Source organism: Meles meles, chromosome 7 (genome assembly GCF_922984935.1).
Source record: "Meles meles chromosome 7, mMelMel3.1 paternal haplotype, whole genome shotgun sequence".
Classification (NCBI taxonomy): domain Eukaryota; kingdom Metazoa; phylum Chordata; class Mammalia; order Carnivora; family Mustelidae; genus Meles; species Meles meles.
In genome coordinates, this window is record NC_060072.1 from 91,146,035 (window position 1) to 91,166,069 (window position 20,035).

Consider the following 20,035-nt stretch of genomic DNA (forward strand, 5'->3'; position numbering starts at 1 on the left):
TTGGAACAAGTCAAACACCCGAGGTGAAATGCAGGTCACTCTGTCTAACCAATATTAAAATGCGGCCACTTTTTAAAAAGCCACTTTAAACAAGATTTGAGGAAAATTGAATTCCAAGGAAGGCAAGGCAAGGAGGGGGAAATCCACAAGAGGACCTTGCCTATGGTCTCCGAACAAACAAGAGAAATTCATCTTTAATATTTTAAAGGGGGGCAAATTAACATTCCATGATTGCTTTTTTTTTTTGAGACTATAAGCGATTCCAGGAGGAAAAAAAAAAGGTTTAGTATTTTCTGGTGACACGTCCAGGTTATTAAAATCATTTTAGACCAATTCATTACTTTTACTGACAAGAGATTTAAGAAAAAATCAATTAAGCATTTGCATATTCTTTTGCATACATTACCTCTGCCTGCTGGCGTTAGAAAGGGACAAAAACACACATATAGACATACATACGCCGCAAAAACATGAGATAAGAGTCTTGCTTTACTTTGGGGTTTTCAGGATGCTTGGAGAAAAAATAAAAATGGAGTGAATTACTTGATTGCATACCATCTAATAGTCCATTTATTTGAGGAAGAGGAAAACGAGGTGTTGCGATTTTTTAATCTCTAACACAACAATAACAAAACCACATCATACACCCACACAAAATCCTGCACTTCCGAGAGTGGGAAAAGGAATGACCCTCATTTTCCTTCTCTTTGCCCTCCAAATCCTGAGTTGGTTCTTCCATTTATTTTTCTCCCTAGGAAAATCCAGGGAGTCTGAGGGGTGAGATTTTAATACAGCACAGAATGTGTGGAGCCGCTGAGGTCCCCTAGCCGGCAGCTTGTTACTGGGGAGGGGAGGAATATGGGTTATCCAACGGTCAGTATGGTAATCCAGGCACAATAAGGCCTCACACACAATGGACACATATTTTTCTTCAGCGGTGTCAGAAGGGAAGCGCTTTGTACTGAAACATGTTTCCGAAAGAGAAACCAGATCGAGATTTAGAAAGGAGATGGGGAGGGTCGCATTCAGAGAGCGTTTGGAAGCTGGCAAGGGGTGGTCAGAAAAAATAAAAAATAAAATAAAATTGGGGTAGAGAGAGGTGGAGGGCAAGCGGGGGAGGGGGGAGATCCTTGGGCTGGCAAGACAGGAGCAGCAGGGCAAAGCACAAAAGGAGAGAGGACCAGATACTAGGACTCATCACAGGCAAGAGCTGCTTGAGTGCCCCCCCCTCCATTAAGCCAATGCTAAGTGCAGGAGCTCTCCAGAGGGATTTTATTTCTGTGCTTGTAATAATATCCAGGTGAAACTGTTTGCATGTATGTGTGTGGTAGAGCCCAGCTGGCTTGCTATTTTCCCCTTGTGTTAGGCGACTTCCTTGCTATTAAGGTATAGACACCCAAAAAGGGCTTTTGGACAAATGATGTAGATGAATGTGGGCCCATTTGGAGGAATCTCCCAGATTTCACTTTCTGGAGGTGCATGTTAAATCAGATGTGCAAACCTGGGATAAGAACCCCACATATTTATGGCTGCACAAGGAGGCATTTAATGTATTAATAAGTATTAACAGTATGTATGCATATGTATTTGTTAGGTGTAATAACCAAAGACAGACTTGACATTCAGCTGGAGACCACTGAACTCTCTGTATCTACTTAATATGTATTGGCCCAAAGTGGGTTTCCTGCTCTGGCTCCCTTGACCCACCTGCAGGAGCTTAGAATCCTGGGGAGTGGTGGCAGAGGAGGGGAGGCGAAGCCTTCGGAGGAACTCCCTAACAAGCCCAAGAAGGTGAAGAGATGGAAGAAAAGAGGGTTGGGGGATGGGCAGGGGGCAGGGCAGGTAGAAGGTGAGTGTAAGGGCTGGGAGCGGAGGAGCCAGGCCGAGACCTCACCTTTCCAAGGAGAGAAAGAGTATTCTGGGCGAGGATTGGGTGGGGCAGCCTGATCCAGGTGCGGGCCTCAAGGGAGGTTTGGGGTGGGGCTGGAAGGCTTTCTCCTCCTTCAGCAACCCTCCCCCCAACCCTACCTGCGTTCAGGAGCTTTGGCTTTCCCTGGAGCCAGTCTGGGGCTGCAGTTCAGTCTCTGTGTAAAGCAGCATTCAGCATTGGTTTCCCTTTGCCCTCTTCCACTAACTTATAATTAACCCACCCCTACCCCCAATAACTACAACAAATAAGCCACCCTCTCAGGCTCCAAACCACTATCAACTGAACCCCAGCCTTCTCCTCCCCACAGTTTCACGTTCCTCTTTCAACCAAACTGGCCAGTCCTCACAGGCTGATGGTCCCAGACAGGAATGGGCAGGGACCCTCTGGGAAATTTGGGACACTCCTCTGAAAGACAGTGCACCCCCAGGGAATTCCTGTCCCCTCGACTGCCCGGTGGTAGGGGGACAGGCATTGTCCTCCTGGGGACAGGGTATCCAGGGGCCCCCAAGCACTGGCTCCTGGTGAGCCAGGGGTGAGCAGAGACTCAGCATTGGAGGACAGAGAGTGGCCAGGGGACCCAGGCGGTTCTCATTCCTGCTCTCAGGGTGAGCCCTAAATTTTGACATGGGGACCCTCTCTCCGTCATCCCTAAGGTGGTGAAAGACAGGTGGGGAATCTCCCGCCTTCAGTCTCCCTCTCACGAGGGCTTTATTATTTTTTTTCCTTTTCCCCTCCTCATTCCCGTAATTGCAGATGTTCTAATTAAACCCTCAAATAGTTGTTATGCCGTTTTAAAAGGTACTTATTCAAGTGTCAACCAGGCTGGGCTGGGAGGAGGCAGTGTAGGGCGGCGAATTAAAGGTAGATTGACTAATCACGGCGGCGATCATAATAATAAAATCAGAGGGAAAAAAATCACATTACGACTTTTCGTGGAAAGGAGGGAGCAGGCAGCCAGCGGCCGCCAGCCCTGCGCCGCCGCCGACACAAAGAGTGCGGGCGATTCCGCGAGACTGATTTATGACGTTTTACAGCCCTATAAAAGCTGTAGCGACGAGGCAAGCGCTCCTACCACCGCTGGCAGATTTAGTCTAATAAATAAAACATAAACAGTTAACTTTATGTGTCACTTTTATTGTTATCAAGTAAAATATAGCCGAGCCCCGGCAAGCTATGATTTTAAACTATAATTGTTATCAAGTACAACAAGGGGACCCAGCTCCCTCCCTGGGTTTTCCCTTCTGCTACCTCCCCCCAACTCTGAGTTATGGGATCAGCTAATTGGAATTGGTGGCATGACGTGGCCACCCCTGGCTGGGGGGGGGGGATCAGAAAAAGCAGCCCTTTCTTGCCCCCTCCCTTCTCCAGGCCCCTAACACCCGCCGTCAGGGTATTCCTGTGGGTGGGTGGCAGAGAGAGGGGAGCTGGTAGGAATGGACCGGAGACCCCCAAGGCCTGCCCAGCCTCCTTGCTCGGTGAGCTCACCCCTCAGGTTTTGGAAAGCAGCCTGGAGCTGGCCCCGGGGAATGTGTGTTTACATGTAAACACATGTGTTACATGGATACGATCCCTGGCCGGAAGCAGGCTCTACCCGCACAGGCCTCCCTCTTAACTAGGTCGGCCCTCTGTGGGGATGGAGAAAGAAGAGCTCCCAGGGCCTTGGCTGGGCACCATCCCGGGGCACTGACTTCTGGCAGATCTCTCTCCTCCTTGCTCCATGTCCTTAAGGAGCCAGCCTTAGAGGTGTTGTCAGAAAGCCACAGGCCAGGTGGATTGAGAGTAGAAACAGCAGCCAGCAGTAGAAGAGTTCCTCTGCTCTGTGGCCGGGGCAGGGAGGGTCAGTGGGTACCAGGGGAGGAGGACAAGGCTTCTGAACTCTGCTTTTGCCAACCACTTCCTGTCTCTCTTCAGCGGGGGCTCAACCCCCAGACCTCCAGAAATGACGTCAGAATCATTTGCATCCCGCTGCCTCTACCTGCCCGGTCCAGCTGGGACCCTGCCTCGCCGGCCCCATGGCCAGAGGGTTGGGTGAGTGTGTATGGGGAAGGGGGATGGACTCTGGTATCCTTGGATGGGGGGCATCCCAGGCTCTTCAGCCTCCTGGGCTCAGCCTGGGCCCCTCCCCATCCAACCTCCACTCCAGTCCTCCTCATTCAACTTCCTCTTCCTGCAAAAGAGGGGCGCTGCCCGGTGACCTACACAGACCGAGACAGGATCGCCATGAATGGAGACCTCTGGGAAAACTCAGGAGCCGAGGCCCAGCGGGCCCACCGGAGGCCCACAGGGAGACTCTGGGAGGGGGCTGAACCACAGCCTCCCGACAGCCCCCCAAAGCCCAGGCTTTTGGAAGGGAGCTGGGGGCTTCCCATCTCCTTTTGCAGGGGAGGGCTGTCAGTCGGCGGGGTGCGCAGTGGGAGCACCTAGGCCCCCGCCTGCTAGCCCCCCATCACCACCCCGACCACCCCCAGCAGCACCACCACCACCACCACACACAAAAAAAATTGGATACATTTTGAATAAAGCGATTCGGTTCCTTATCCGGGGACTGGGTTGCTCCGTGTGATTGGCCGGCGGAGTCACATGGTGAAAGTAACTTTACAGGGTCGCTAGCTAGTAGGAGGGCTTTATGGAGCAGAAAAACGACAAAGCGAGAAAAATTATTTTCCACTCCAGAAATTAATGATCATGAGCTCGTATTTGATGGACTCTAACTACATCGATCCGAAATTTCCTCCATGCGAAGAATATTCGCAAAATAGCTACATCCCTGAACACAGTCCGGAATATTACGGCCGGACCAGGGAATCGGGATTCCAGCATCACCACCAGGAGCTGTACCCACCACCGCCTCCGCGCCCTAGCTACCCCGAGCGCCAGTATAGCTGCACCAGTCTCCAGGGGCCGGGCAATTCGCGAGGCCACGGGCCGGCCCAGGCGGGCCACCACCACCCCGAGAAATCACAGCCGCTCTGCGAGCCGGCGCCTCTCTCAGGCGCCTCCGCCTCCCCGTCCCCAGCCCCGCCAGCCTGCAGCCAGCCAGCCCCTGACCATCCCTCCAGCGCCGCCAGCAAGCAACCCATAGTCTACCCATGGATGAAAAAAATCCACGTTAGCACGGGTAGGCAACTTTGCTTTTTGCTCTCCCCCTCCCTCCCCGCTTCCCCAGCGCTCCCCACCCTCCCCGGGCCCCCTCCGGCCCCCGTCCTCCTTTCTCTCCTTCCCCCTCTCTCTCCAGGAGCGACTCTGGGTTAGCACAATTGAACTGGATTTACGAGCGAGAATGGGTAATTACATCCCCCATAAATTTTATGGCTTAGCTACTCTGGGCAGTCCAAGCCATGTGCTACGATCTGTTATGTATGTGTGAAAACTATGCTCGCTTTCTAAGGGCGCATAAATAATTCAGTGTCGTTACAATGAGGATTCCCCTCTTATTACACTACAAAGTCTCCAGCTTCCTTCAACTTCTTTATAACCCATTTAGCTTGATGACTTTATTTCCACCACCCCCTCCTCCTGTTCCACAGAGCTGAGGATGGGGTGAGGGTGGGGGGCGGGAGCCTGCTGCCTCTGAACCCCACTATTTGCTTTTCCCCTCCTCCTCCCCCCCAGTGAACCCCAATTATAACGGAGGGGAACCCAAGCGCTCGAGGACAGCCTACACCCGGCAGCAAGTCCTGGAATTAGAGAAAGAGTTTCATTACAATCGCTACCTGACCCGAAGGAGAAGGATCGAGATCGCCCACTCGCTGTGCCTCTCTGAGAGGCAGATCAAAATCTGGTTCCAAAACCGTCGCATGAAATGGAAGAAGGACCACCGACTCCCCAACACCAAAGTCAGGTCAGCGCCCCCGGCCGGCGCTGCGCCCAGCACCCTCTCGGCAGCCACCCCGGGCACTTCTGAAGACCACTCCCAGAGCGCCACGCCGCCGGAGCAGCAACGGGCAGAGGACATTACCAGGTTATAAAACATAACTCACACCCTGCCCCCACCCCATGCCCCCATTCTCCCCTCACACACAAATTGACTCTTATTTATAGAATTTAATATATATATATTTTTTGGTTCTTTTCTCTCTTCCTTCCACCTTATACCTTGTCAATTCCAAACTGACAAAACAGATAAACAAGCCCTCTGCCCTTCTCTCCCTTCCACTGTTAAGGACCCTTTTAAGCATGTGATGTTGTCTTAGCATGGTACCTGCTGGGGCTTGTTTGTTTTGTGTTTTTTTTTTTAAGGCCATTTTGGGGGGTTATTTATTTTTTAAGGGAAAAGCTGCAAAAATTATATATTGCAAGGTGCGATGGTCTGGTTTGGGTGAATTTCAGGGGAAATGAAGAAAAAAAAAAGGAAAGAGATTTTTAAGCCAATTCTCATCCTTCTCCTCCTCCTCCTTCCCCCCTCTTTCCTTAGGCCTTTTGCATTGAAAATGCACCAGGGGAGGTTAGTGAGGGGGAAGTCATTTTAAGGAGAACAAAGCTATGAAGTTCTTTTGTATTATTGTTGGGGGGGGCTGGGAGGAGAGGGGGGACGACAGCAGACAAAGCTAAATGCATTGAAGAGCCTCTCAGAGCTGTGCAGTTTGAGGAGCCAAAAGAAAATAAAAATGAACTTTCAGTTCAGAGAGGCAGTCTATAGGTAGAACCCCCACCCCACCCCACCATCGTGGTCATTGTGTTTTTGGACTGAATTTACTCGATTATTGTAAAACTTGCAATAAAGAATTTTAGTGTCGATGTGAAATGCCCCGTGATCAATAATAAACCAGTGGATGTGAATTAGTTTTACGTCAATGTCTGATGGTTTCTTTTTATCCCCCTCCTCCTTCTGGCCTGGTAACATCTCACCTTCTCTATAGTTGCCTAAGTTTACTCTAAGCAAACACACAAATCTTAACTCTCTACTCCTTCCCCAACATCCCTAGGTACACAAGCAAGGGGATTGGGACAGGGGATCCTCAAAAAAGGGGATGTGGAAGATTAGTGCTGATTCCCCCCATCCCTTCCCTGAGTCTGCCAAGAGGCCAGACTCTCCTGGGGGTCTTTAGAGTGGAGCTGAGAGGGTCTCACTTTTCAATAGTTAGGCACAGTGTCTTCTTTTTGTTGATTTCCCTCTCCCTTCTTCTCTTTTCTCTCTGCTGAGTAGGCCTGCCTTATTTGCAGACCAGAAGGCAAGTTTAGGGAGTGGGAGGGAGAGAAGAGTTTTTTTCATCTTTTAGGACTCTTTTGGAATGAGGGATTAAGGAAGATGCCCCCTCAACCTGCCTGTGCTTCTTAAAAGAAGGAAGATTTTGAGCTGGTGACTCTGGAGCAGCAAAGTGACCCGTCAGGGTGGCTTCTCTGTTTGTTTAGACTTGGAAAGAAGGGTGAAGTGGAGGCCAGAGGCGTGGGAGGCCCCCTTGCTTGGGTAGGCCTCAAAGCCTGATGCCTGGAGATAATGAAGAACTTTTGTTTTTTCCCCTAACTTTTATTATGGACCTGCCAGGTGTTGAGAAAAGACACAGGGACCACCCCTCTTCCTATAAGCTCCCAGGTCTTGGCAGGGCTTGGAAATAGCTGGAACCAGGCTGTCTGACTGTTTAAAGAAAAAAAAAAAAATCATTTGCTTCCTTGGGAATTAAAAAAGAGAGAGAGAGAGAGAAACAGTAGCAACAAAAACTGGCCTGGATTACCTGAATAATTTAAGCCAAGGCTCCCAAATCATCCTGATCCTCAAGACCAGGCCCTAAATGGGGCCTGCTCAAATTTTTGCTTGTTTGTTGAAAGAAGTGGGAGTGGGGGCTCGGTGGGCTTCTCAGACAATTTATCTAAATTTCAGAATAGAAGGCACCAGAAGTTGAGGAGGGAGGGCAAAGAGATCCAGGATTTGTAGCCAGGGATACCCCATCCCCTCTCCCCAAATTCTGGAGGGAAAGGTAACAATGGGACCAGTTGTGAAAATCTGTTTTTCTGTGTGCTTTGGATTTATTTCCTCTTGAACCACTTTGCTGGCTGGTACTTGGAGTGGGGTGTGTGCGTGTGTGTGTGTGTGTGTGTGTGTGTTTGTGCATTTTGGGGGATATCACTTGGTCCTGTAGGTCTACTTTCTTCTCCCTCAATGGTGCCCTGGAGATAGCAAAACATGCTGCCTGCAGTGTGAGCGAGCAGGGCCAACAATTATCTGGAGTTATTTCATGTAATCAAGTGAATTAGGGGCCAAATCTGACTGTAGCTCCCAGCATCTTGAGGCAATTGACTTTGGGGCAGGAAAAGGGGGTCTAACAGTGCTTGGGAGAAGGGAAGGAAGGACTGAGGGGTGGACTTGGGTGTCTTTGCAACCCAGTAGGTAAGTTTATATGGAGGAAGAAGGGGGGAAAAAGAAAAGGAACTTAGGATCTATAGTCTTTTCTAACTTTTCTCCTTTGGTTGTAGAGGAATTTATTCCCCTCTCTTCCCAAAAGTGGAAGAGATGAAAGCGAGGAGGAAAATGACTCTCTTTTCTCTCTCAGGCTTCTTCCTGAACTTGCCGAAAGGACACTCTAGCCCAGGAAAGCAGCAGGAGAGGATTGGGATGTTTCTTTTATTTGCCTTCTTTAGGGAGTTCAGTTACTCCCTCCCGTCTCACGCATACACACATAGCTGTTCTCAGTACCTCTTGGTGTGACAAGGGGAAACATCAGAAATCCTTAATTCTTGACAAATGAAACAAAACTAAACCCCCATCCATTTGAGTTTTTGAAGATTTTGGCCTCTGGCCTTCCCTCCAGTGGGCTCCATTCTCTCCTCTTTCTCAGGAGCTCTCCTTTCCTTGGGCCTGACCACCCCAGAATGGGATCAGGCTGTGGGAGAGGAACGGGGTGGGGTGGAGTGCGGGGCGTGGAGGGCCGACCTGAGCCGGGCTCCTTGTTCCAGCAGTCTGGGTCCCCCGCTGGGGCTGCTGCTCCATGCGATGCTGCCACAGCCTCATTGGGAAGCGGAGGGTTAGAGCTTTTATCGAAGTTGGGTTGAGCAGAGGGGAAAGGCTTGGGGGTGGGGGAGGACGCAGCCCAGGTTCACGGGGAGGACACAGCATTTTCTCTCCCATCGCCTTTATATTCAGCAGCGCCTCTGACCTCTCCCCCACCCCCATCTCCGACCCTCCCAAGCCAGGCTTTGCTCAGCCCCTGGTCTCCAGATAGGATGCCACTGCTTTTGAAGGGCTGGGGATTTCTTGCCCAGAGTAATGGGAGAGGCAAGGCGCATGAATGCCTGCTAGCGCATTGTATCTCTCTCTCCAATGGCTAAGTTAAAAGAAGACCGGGTGAAAGCGGCAATCTTCCAAGGTCCTTCTCTCCAAGCACCAGGAGATCCCCACAGGTCACAAATCCCCTTGCCATGTAAGTAGTTAGCACTCGATCTGCTCAGGGTGAGGAGCACAGCAGTTACAACTCTGTCTCTGTTTGCCATTCCATTTTTAGCTCAACTCCCGATCTTGGGGAGGGAAGGCGGGAAATCCAATCACGAACAGAGGGCTTCTGCTTGGGGAAAATGGAGTTTCTGTGCTGAGTTGTGTACCTGCGGAGTGAAGAAACTTGGCTCAGAAAGAAAGTGGGGATCGAAAGTGAGCCTGGGGTGGGGGGAAAGGACTGGGGAACTTTATTTCTCTGAGGGCGTCTTGCTGCTACTCGTATGAAGTTTCCTACAAAGTTTGCTCTGCAATCTGTGCATCAGCTTTTTTTTTTTTCATATGCTTGGACTTAGCGGATTGCAGTTCAGAGCTGCCTTCCCGCTGTTAGATGATGTGTATGTGTGTGTTTGAGGGAGTGGAACGGAAGATAAAACAAGGGGTTCTCCAGAGCTTGAGATGAGGGTACCCTCTGCTAGGCACCATTTGTCTGCTTGTCCAAGATAAGAGACGACAGACTCCGAAGGGGGCTCTCGAGATTGAGGGTACCATGACGGGGAGGAACAGGGCGCGGGGGCAATTCCACCATCTTTTCCTCCGCCTTTTGCCCAGTGCTGGGGGAGCCTGCCATCACCCTCACAAAGCTACTTCTCATAGTTTTCCACAGCTTCTATCTGGTACCCCACTTTCAGAGAGCTAATTCTAAGAGACCCTTCCCAGGCTTGGAAAAAGAGACGGAGGATTTCCCCCAACTCCAGCGGCCACCAGAACAGAGGGAATATTTATTACCTCTCTGGATATCATCATCTAAGAATACAATTTTATGCACTTCCTAATCTGTTAGCTTGATTTATCTGAGTGGGCAGGAGCCCAAAACAAATATTTGGGGGATTTGGTAGGAAAAAAGTCTTTGCCTCTGACCAATCTTTCTGACTGAACTGATCGCCCCCCCCCAACCCCACCAACTTGGCCTGCTTTTTCTACCGCCCCCCCCCCCCCATATAGCTAACTCCATTTAAATTTTTTCTCTGCAGCTTGTGGCTGTTTGGGGTATCAGAGGTTTAGTTGCCTCTTGAGAATGAAAAATGGCTGAGTACACTGTTTGAGCCAGAGACCCGAAAGGGTCCCCTCAGCCACCTTAAAATCCCTGTAGCTCCAGATGTGGGCTTCTCTTTTGGATTTGGTAGCAGCCAGGAGCCCCTTCAAAGACCTGGCTCTTGTCTCCAGTCCACTGGGTTTGTCTTCTCTCTGGGGCCAGCCCCGTGGCTGGGTGCATCCTGAAGCGGAGCGTACATCCACGCAGACAGGGGCGAAGGCCTCTGCAGCATCACCTCCATGCTTCCCGGTCCCTGCAGATCCGCCTAGCTGATAGATGAGGAGGCAGGGAAGACAAGGATGGGTAGGGAGGATCTCCCACGTTTGAGGGTGAACAGGGTGACGGAGCCTAATACATGGAAAGGACTATTTTAAATTTCCAGTCCCCGTCAGCAATTGCCAGATTTCCCAAGATGTAGGGTCCTCTAGGGTCCCTTCTGCCAGTGGGGATGGGGTAAGGGTCAGGCCCAAAGAGGTGTCATCTTTACCCACTCCTCCTTTCTGACCCTCTCTGCCCAGCCTCCGAGATTGGGAAGGGGAGATCTATTTGAACTTCCGGGGAACCAGCCTTAAGATGAGCGTGGAGGAGGCTCTGCCAGACTGTGCGACCCTAGGCTCCCGCCGCCGGCCCCTGGCTTCCTAGGCAGCCGGTGCCAGAGAATGGGGCACAAAGCGGCCGCCGCCTCCGGGGGTCCCGGCTCCCCTCTAGGGCGACCAGGGTCCTGAGGATGGCGAAATAGAGCCAGCCCGGGCAAACGTGAGGTGCGAGAGGCCGCCGGCGGTCCGGCGGCCCGGCGCCCCCTCCGGGTTCCATGCCACGGCCGCTCCAGGCGACGTGTCGCCTTCAACTGGGTCACGACCCCGGGCTCGGCCCGCGGACAATAGGGCTCTGGGCGGGGGCCGCGGGCTGCGCAACCGGCCCAGCGGGTTCACTGCGCGGTGAACTCCGCTCCACCTCCAGGTCTCGCCCTTTAAGAGCCCAAGCTCCCTTTTCTTTGCCCTATTCCGCCTTCAGTTTTTTCCCCCGTGGAATATTGAGCACACTCTCCATCGCTCCTCGACCGAGTAATACCCCACCGTTACCACCACCCAATCGGATTCCATTTTCTTTAGAAATGAAAGCATAGTTTCCTCCGGAGTTACAAGAGCGGGAAATGGGACCCTCTGAAGATTTTTGTGGGTGCGCAGAGAGGAGAAGAATCCTAGGCTATCAAACCAACAAATGGTCCCCTCCATCACAGGAATTCCAGACCCAGAATGGGGCCTCCCTGCACCTCCACTCCAAATCATAGGAAGCATTTTTTCCCTTTTCCCCTGGCCTTTGTCTCTGGGCGGCAGATTAGGATCAGGGCTCTTACAAAAGGGGAGACATTGCTCTCAAATCTGATGGGCAGAGACAGGACTCGGTTATCCACTGGGGGATGGGGTGGGTGGGGGCAAGTAACTTGGGAGATGTACCCCAACCAGTTTGTTCTTGTTCCTGGATCTCTCCCCATCCCAATGATTGCCCCACCCTTATTTGTGACTCTGTCCCTTGGGGCGGTAGCACAGTGTTTGTAACTTTGTACATGTGGAGTCTTTCCACTCAGCTAGAATAGACCTTGGAAAATAAAGTTGTAGAATAAGGTTGGTTCTGGCTAGAGGCAAAAATGGCAGGCAGTTTGGGGAGAGGAGAAAATGGGGGAGGTATGGAATATTCCTCTCAATATTTGTTCCCTGCCTTTCCCCAGCTCCCCACCTCAGCTCTATCTTTGCCAACCTCAAAGGTGAGATGGAGGGATGCTCCCCCGCCCCCAACATGCACACCAATTTGGGAACCTTTCTCCTTGGACTCTGTCTGACCATTTCGACCCATATTGGATTGTGACTGCCTGTGCCCCTGCCTGTCTTTGCTTGGCCGTCTCCAGGTCTCTGCCTGGCATCTCCATCGCTCTCTGTGCTGGGTGGTGTTTCCTCACATCCTTGCTCCTCTGCCCTTTTCGTCCTGCAGTGATCCTCTGGGATGATCCCCAGCTCCAGTGTTCCTCCTAGGACTCCCCTCCAACTGAGAAAGCAGAGAAGAGGAACCAAAAGGTGGGGGCAGAATCTGGGAGGGACAGCTGAGGTTCAAAGGTTCCCATCTGAGCCTCTGTCCAGGCTACTTCAGGCCCATAGGACCAACCACTCCAGAGCCAGCAGCAAACAGAACAAGGTTTTACAGCCTGGGCAGATGTCGGCTTAGCCAAGTCACCCGGATTCCCCTTTATCTCCTCCACCAAAGAGCCTCCAATCCCCACCATACCTTTGTTCTCTTTCCTTTCCTCCCACCTCCCCCTCCTCTTCCTCCGTTTGATCCTGCCTTTCCCCCTCAAATTATTTCTTTAGATCTGGAAGCATCTGTTCCTGCCTGCCCCTCCCCCCACACCCTCCTTTCCTCCTTTCCCTCCTCCCTCCACTTCTGGGAGTCAAAGAAGCCCCCAAATGGAGGGCCTCTGGCGTCTGCTCTGTTACCCTAGGGCCCAGACACCGGTGAGGCCAACCCTGGAGAACCCTCCCCAGCCTCTAATCACTTGCATTTCATTCTCCCAGCTGGAGAGGGACCTGGAATTGCAGTTTGAGTCTTGGTCCCCAGGGACCAGTTTTTTCTCTGACTGGGACAGTTACCCACTGAATTCAGGGGAAAGTGAGGAATCCGAGGTCGAAGGGTTTGGTGAAGAATTACTTAGGTAATTGCCCCAGTTCATTGGGGGCTGTTTTGGGCTCCAGAGTTTGAACATATCTACATATCCAGACCATAGAGGGGAGAGGGCCTTGGCAGGACAGCCTGCCCCTTCCCTTGATGGCAAAGTTGTTTTCTGAGCCATTAGAACACCCCTCAACCCCTCCCAGAATTCCATAACCCTAACTGAAGAGACCAAGACAGTGTCCACACCGTGCACCTTAGAGGGCCTCTTTTCGCTCTCCTCCAAAAAATAAAAAAGAAACATAAGCAGCAATATATGGTTTCCAAAGCTTAAGGAGAGGGTGGTTAACCCAGTCTGGGTAAATAATAGAATGTCTTTTCTTCTCGTAGTCAGTCCAGTTCAGTCTGAATCCAGATAATTCAGGCCAAGATAATTCAGACTCTTCAACACTGCCTGGTAGACCAGGCTTCAGCGGGAGCCCACTTTCTATCCCAGAGTACCAGGCTGGAATGATCCCGAGGTCCTCGCTCTAGCGCCCACAGTTGAAAACTGGTAGAAATGAATGAAGTCCTCTCTTCCCTCCCTTTCCTCCAACTCCATCCTGAGATTTCGCCCTGCCTGGCATCCTGCTCCCTCTTCTGTCCTTGAAGACTGGTGGTTGGCCAAGAGCCCCAGATTCATGCTCCCTGTGGCTCTGCCACTCAGTTTCCATGGCAATGAACTATTCCCCCTGCCCTTCAACTGGTTGGATAGACCTCTATCAGCCAGGATGTTCTCTGGGGGAACCTGACGGAAGAAAGATACAGGAGAAAGAAGTCTGTATTTTGTTAGGGCATCTTTGCTAATTAGTCAGGATGGAAGAGGGAAGTACTGGAGAGAGAGTCCCTCTCTGGCTTATAATTTCACACAGTCCTTTCTCTCTGCACATATGTTTACCTAAGAAAACACCCTCAAAACTCACATGACAGATTTATGTTAGGACCTCATCACATTCATTTCTTCTGTTCATGTCTGCATGGGTAGGTGACTTTGTGTGTGCTTGCGTGCACGCACTTGTGCATGCGGGCATGTGCGTGTGAGTAGAGGTAATGTGTGACAGAAAAGAACATCCCAGCGAGAGCTCCTGTGAAGTAGGCTCTTCAACTTCTCCCTAATGTCCCTGGTAACAGAGGCTTCTGCTGCCTCCTCTTTCCCCCACATTGCTCCCCAAGGCTTGCCCTTTTACTGAGGATCATGTGGCCTGAGGACTCACCCTTGATCCTGCAACTTGGATCCTTAGGCCCAGGGAGGTTATAAAAGGAGGGTGGGGGCGGTCAGAGGCCTCTGGCAGATCAGATTCCTCATTTAATACTTTTACTTCTTCAAAGTTCAATCAAAACCACAAACAGTTCTCTAGCCCGCCAGTCTACATGACTCTGCCAGTAGGCAGGGCCAAGGAAACCACTGCCACCCCCACACCAGCAGCAGGGACAGCAGCATGACTCTCTCCTGGGGTTGGAAACTGCCTTACAGTGGTGCTGGAGGAGTCAGTGTGTTAACTTAAGAAAAGCACTTCCATGAGTGCTCGGCATACAGGGAGCTTTCAGTAAGTGCCATTCTTCTTCTTCTCCTTCTCCTTCTCCTCCCCCTCCCTCTCCTTCTTTTCCTTCTTCTCCTCCTCCTCCTTCTTCCTCTTCCTCATCTTCCTCTTCCCTCTTCTCCATCTCCTTCTCTTTCTCCTTCCTCTCCTCCTCCTCCTCTTCCTCCTCCTTCTTCTTATTTCTATTAATAATAATAAACATTTTCTTAAGCACTTACTATGGACCAGGCACTGCGCCAAATTTCCTAACTCATTTGAGCCTAACAATACCGCTATAAGGAAGTTGTTGTGGATCCGCTTTTTACACAAGGGGAAGCTGAGGGGGGCCCAGGAGGCTAGCTATAGACCACACTAGGAGAGCCAGGATTCCAGTCAGACTGGCCTGACTCCAAAGTAGGTGCTCTGAACCCCTCCAGTTCTTTGCTCCTGGCGGACGGGGCACTGGCTGCGAGGATGGGCTGAGTTTAGCAGGGAGCGCCGGTGAGATGCGGGACTGAGCGCAGGCAGGACCTACAGTCACTTGGGTTTTGCTGCTTGGCTTAGCAGGTTCTTGTTCTCATCAAGAGCAAGCTGTAACCGAGTGGTTCTCACACTTTATGGTCTCAGGAACCCTTTATGCTCTTAACAATTATTAAAATCTCAAAGAACTTTTTAAAATATGGGTTATATCTATCGATATTTACCTTATTAGAAATTAAAACTGGGGCACCTGGGTGGCTCAGTGGGTTGAAGCCTCTGCCTTCAGCTTGGGTCATGATCCCAGGGTCCTGGGATCGAGCCCCGCATCTGGCTCTCTGCTCAGCGGGGATCCTGCTTCCTCCTTTCTCTGCCTGCCTCTCTGCCCACTTGTGATCTCTGTCAAATAAATAAATTTTTTTAAAAATCAGGAAAAAAAAAAGAAATTAAAACTGAAAACTTCTAGGAATCTTTCAAAGTCATAATAATGAATCCATTACATGTTAACATAACTAACTTTTCAGGAAGAATAACTATATTTTCCAAAACAATTTAGTGAGAAGAATGTCACCATTTCACGTGGAGGCAAATCTCTTTAATGTCTAGCTTCATAGAGAATGAATGGATTCTCATACCTGTTTCCATATTCAATTTGTTGTAATACACTGTTTTGGTTGAAGTATATGAAGTGCATAAGCTCATGCACCTAGTAGCTGGGAGAGGTAGGACCTCTTGCAGAGCTCCTGAGAGGTTCTCCAAGAATCCCCAGGGATCTTTGGACCACGTTTTAAGACCCATTGATGTAATCGCCGGAGCTAACCAGCAGAAGCTACTCCCTAACACTTATAATGGATACTGTATTAGCTCATTAGTGATGCTTCTAACTCCAAAACCTATCATCGTTTCACTATTCCATGCTGTATTTGGAATGTGTCATTCTAGGCAACTTATTCAATTTTTCTATACCATAGATTAACAGACAGAAAGATAGACATATATATACATAAATGTGATGTATGCCGTATATATTCATTGTTGTTTGGTATGAAAGTGTAGAGTAAAATACAAATTTATAAATAAAATGGACTTCCTATGTTTAGCATTGTTTGAGATGGCAGCTTAGCTTTTATTGTCAGTCTTGTGTTTCTGGAGGGGAAACTGAGCTAAGGAGGGTGATGTGACTTGCTGAAGATGATATGCTCAGCAAGTGGTGGACAGTAGACTCACACTCTTGTCCTCTAACTCTTAGACCTGTATTTACCCACTCAGAAACATTCTCTCTAGAGACATGGCTGTGTAACATGTGTATGGAAGGTGGATGTGTGTCAAGCAGAAACTCTCTCTGGAAGTATATGAGGTGGTTGTATTTATCCGAACATATCTGTGTGTGAGAGGAGAAAACTCTCTTGTACCTTCGCGCAAAGATATAGTTTTGTTAGAGGTACAAGGCACTAGCCTGGCAGTGTTTTTTTTCTCCTCACCAAACTCTCCACGTGTCTATGGTTCTGGGCTTGATCTGTCCATTGCCAGGAATATTTCTTCCTTCTAGATCTTCTGTTGGTGTGTAAGGTCTCACTGTGGGTGTGTAAAGTGCCCAGATCTTCACATGAGCACACAGAATGGGTGTCACAATCTGATATACCCTTCTTTATCTTCCCCCGAACATCATGTCTCACACATCTTTTCAAAATAAGTGATCTACAAGTGTCCAACCAAGGGAAGCATAGCTGTGCGAACTGGGCTGTGTCTCTGTCTGTGTAGATGCAAATGTAGAGCCCTTGGGTATCCACATACTTGTCTGGGTAAGCCCCATGCAAATGTATGAGCAACTGGAGTCTCAGTTCTTTCATTAATCTGATAAGTATTTATGCACAAATTCTATGTTTTATGGCTGCGGAGGCTCATGTTTATGCAGGATCCAATGAGAAGAACCTTCTGTAGGAAGTCAGGCTGCCTGAATTCTAGTCAGAGCTTTCTGTTCCCACTTGCCATAAGCAACTCCCTTACCCAGTGAGAGCCTCCACTTCCTCAGCCACATAATGGGGAGTAACAATTACCGTCTCAGCTACGACTCTGGATAGGGAATGTAGTGAGGAAATAGAAGGAGATGACTGAGTGAACATGATCTTTTTTTTACTACCAAGAAGTCCAGCGCGCCTGGGTGGTGCAGTGGGTTAAGCCTCTGTCTTTGGCTCCGTTCCTGATCTCAGGTTCCTGATCTCAGGGTCCTGGGATCGAGCCCCGCATCAGGCTTTCTGCTCAGTGGGGAGCCTGCTTCCTCCTGCCTCTCTGCCTACTTGTGATCTTTCTCTCTGTCAAATAAATAAATAAATAATCTTTAAAAAAAAAAAGTCCAAACGCAATAGTAGAGAAAATAATATAGTCAAGCACTCATATACCCATCACCTCACTTTAACAATGATCAACACATGATCAATCTAATTTTATCTACATTGAACCCAACACTACCTCATATATTTTAAAACAATTCTTAGATGTCGTGTCATTTCTCCCATGAATGGTTCAATGAATACCTCTAAAAGATAAAGACTTTTTTTGTATAACATACCCACAATATTACTATCATACCCACCTAAAAATTTTTTTAGTAAAATTTGTTAGCTTTTAAAGAGTGGAGAAATGTCTTTAGCAATGCAGATCTGCTGACTCCCTTGTGCTTCATGCTCAGAGTTGATGAATGTCAATAAGGGAAAATGAGTAGAATGGGGAGGAAAAGATGCAGTTTCCTTGTTTATTTCAATCTTGAAATCCCAGTTCACCTCCAGACACTCCCCTCAACTCATTAGGTCCATTAAAAATGGGCTGACAGGGGACCCTAGAGGTCTAGAGCTGGTGGAAGCAGCCAAGGGTCTGCAGGCCCTTGGAAGACACTGGAGACCTCATTTTGGAAGAAAATAGTTGTTGAGCCAGAAGGAATCTGAGCAGAGGGCCTGCCCAATCATTCTCCAGCATCAGATTTCATCCATGGCTTTGCCAGGCAAACTTCACAATGTCTGAAGTCTCACTGGAGTTACAAGGATATCCAAAAACATGCAGATACGTACATGTGATAACATCCCCTTACAGAAACCCAAAAGGAGATATGCACAGAGGCACAGGCAAATCTACTTGCCCGTACACAGGCCATGTACAAATGCAAACATGCGAACACTCAGAGACAGATGCAAATGTATAAGTACATATCAGCAAACAGCCATATGGGAAAACACAGAGACACAAATCCAAACATTCAGACATATGTGAATATGCAGGGACACAAATGATGTTGTGGAACAAAAATACAAAAAGCCCAGTACAAGTCTGGATGCATGCAGATATCTATTGGGCCACTTTTACTCATCACCATTTAACAGGACCAAGGTCCATTCTAGCTGGCTCTTTCCCTCTCATTCCATCAAACGGGTCAAATATCAGCCAAAGCTACAATCTGTGTCACATTCACGCAGATATGCACCAGAGAGAAGTCATCCCAACGTCCTTCCACTGCCCCTGGCAGCACAAGTTCTCTCTCCACCCAGTCTTCTCTCCCCAAAAGACAAGGCTAGGGATACTGTGGCATGGTACGTGTGCATGTATGAGACCATAAGGACACTCATGTCTTTGTCCTAGGAAGTTTGCTCATTAAGAAGGGGAAGGGCAGGGACATCTGGATGGCTCAGTCATTAAGTGTCTGCCTTCAGCTCAGGTCATGATCCCAGGGTCCTGGGATTGATCCCTGCATTGGGCTCCCTGCTCAGCGGGAAGCCTGCTTCTCCCTCTCCCACTCCCCCTGCTTGTGTTCCCTTTCTCTCTGTGTATCTCTCTGTCAAATAAATAAATAAAATCTTAAAAAAAAAAAAAAAAAGAAGGGGCGCCTGGGTGGCTCAGTGGGTTAAGCCTCTGACTTCGGCTTGGGTCGTGATATCAGGGTCCTGGGATCGAGGCCTGCAATGGGCTCTCTGCTCAGCAGGGAGCCTGCTTACCCCCGCTCTCTCTGCCTGCTGCTCTGCCTACTTGTGATCTCTCTCTGTCAAATAAATAAATAAAAATCTTTTTTAAAAGGCGGGGGGAAGGATACTGGCCATGTACAGGCTCTAAGTCAGCTCAGACGGTCACGGGAACATTGCTTTGCCTACACTGTCGTATAGATAGAGGTGGACTGATTCTTCACTAAATTGGTTAACCCAAGTGGGTGTTTTGGCATCTTACAGACTTCGCCTGAGACTTCTTTCTCTGGGCTTGAGTGAGGCTGTGTCAGTCGTCTGGGTTTGACTCTTTTTTTTTTTTTTTAAAGATTTTATTTATTTATTTGACAGACAGAGATCACAAGTAGGCAGAGAGGCAGGCAGAGAGAGAGGTGGAAGCAGGCTCCCCTCTGAGTAGAGAGCCAGATGCTGGGCTCAATCCCAGGACCCTGGGATCTTGACCTGAGCCGAAGGCAGAGGCTTTAACCCACTGAGCCACCCAGGCACCCCTGGGTTTTACTCCTATAATGAACTTACCAATCCGTTCAAAGAATAAAGGCGATGGTGCTAAGTGGATCAGATTGTGGCTGGCTAGGCCTTGCATGACCACAGAGTGATTCTGAATCAAAAAGGGTGGCCAGAATCTGACAATTAAAAAAAAAAATCCATCAGTTAAGTAGAGACAAACCAGTGGGGCTATTTGGCACTATGTTCACCAGAACCAGTCAACTGACTAAAATGTCTTCATTTCATCCAATTTTCGTGAGATGTAGCCACAGCCACAGTATCTGAGTCAAGGAACCCAAATATGTTTGCATTGAAAGCTGAATCAACACTGGCATTTAGGGTAGGGAATGGACTGTGTAAGTGACTACACATTTTTGGAAGGACAAAGCTGTGGTGCAGGGCTGTGTGTATGATTGGATGAGGACATGTATCTGGAATTGTGCCCATTTACAGCCAACATCACTGACAAGAAAGTCA

At 49.3% G+C, this 20,035-nt stretch overlaps 1 protein-coding gene across 4 annotated transcripts in view; it reads left to right on the plus strand.

Moving 5' to 3' along the window:
* Nucleotides 1-6,186, plus strand: part of HOXC4 (homeobox C4) — a 60,093-nt gene extending 53,907 nt beyond the window's left edge. Inside the window, exons 2-4 of one of the 4 annotated variants that reach the window (XM_046011286.1) lie at nucleotides 3,842-3,958; nucleotides 4,604-5,048; nucleotides 5,543-6,186. In XM_046011286.1, the coding sequence (XP_045867242.1) occupies nucleotides 4,610-5,048; nucleotides 5,543-5,898 (795 nt within the window). In that variant the 5' untranslated portion in view covers nucleotides 3,842-3,958; nucleotides 4,604-4,609 and the 3' untranslated portion in view covers nucleotides 5,899-6,186. Of the gene's footprint in view, nucleotides 1-3,589; nucleotides 3,959-4,106; nucleotides 5,049-5,542 lie in introns of those variants that run through there. The other 3 variants (XM_046011285.1, XM_046011281.1, XM_046011282.1) reach the window with 3 other exon arrangements.
* The last annotated feature ends 13,849 nt before the right edge of the window (nucleotides 6,187-20,035 follow it).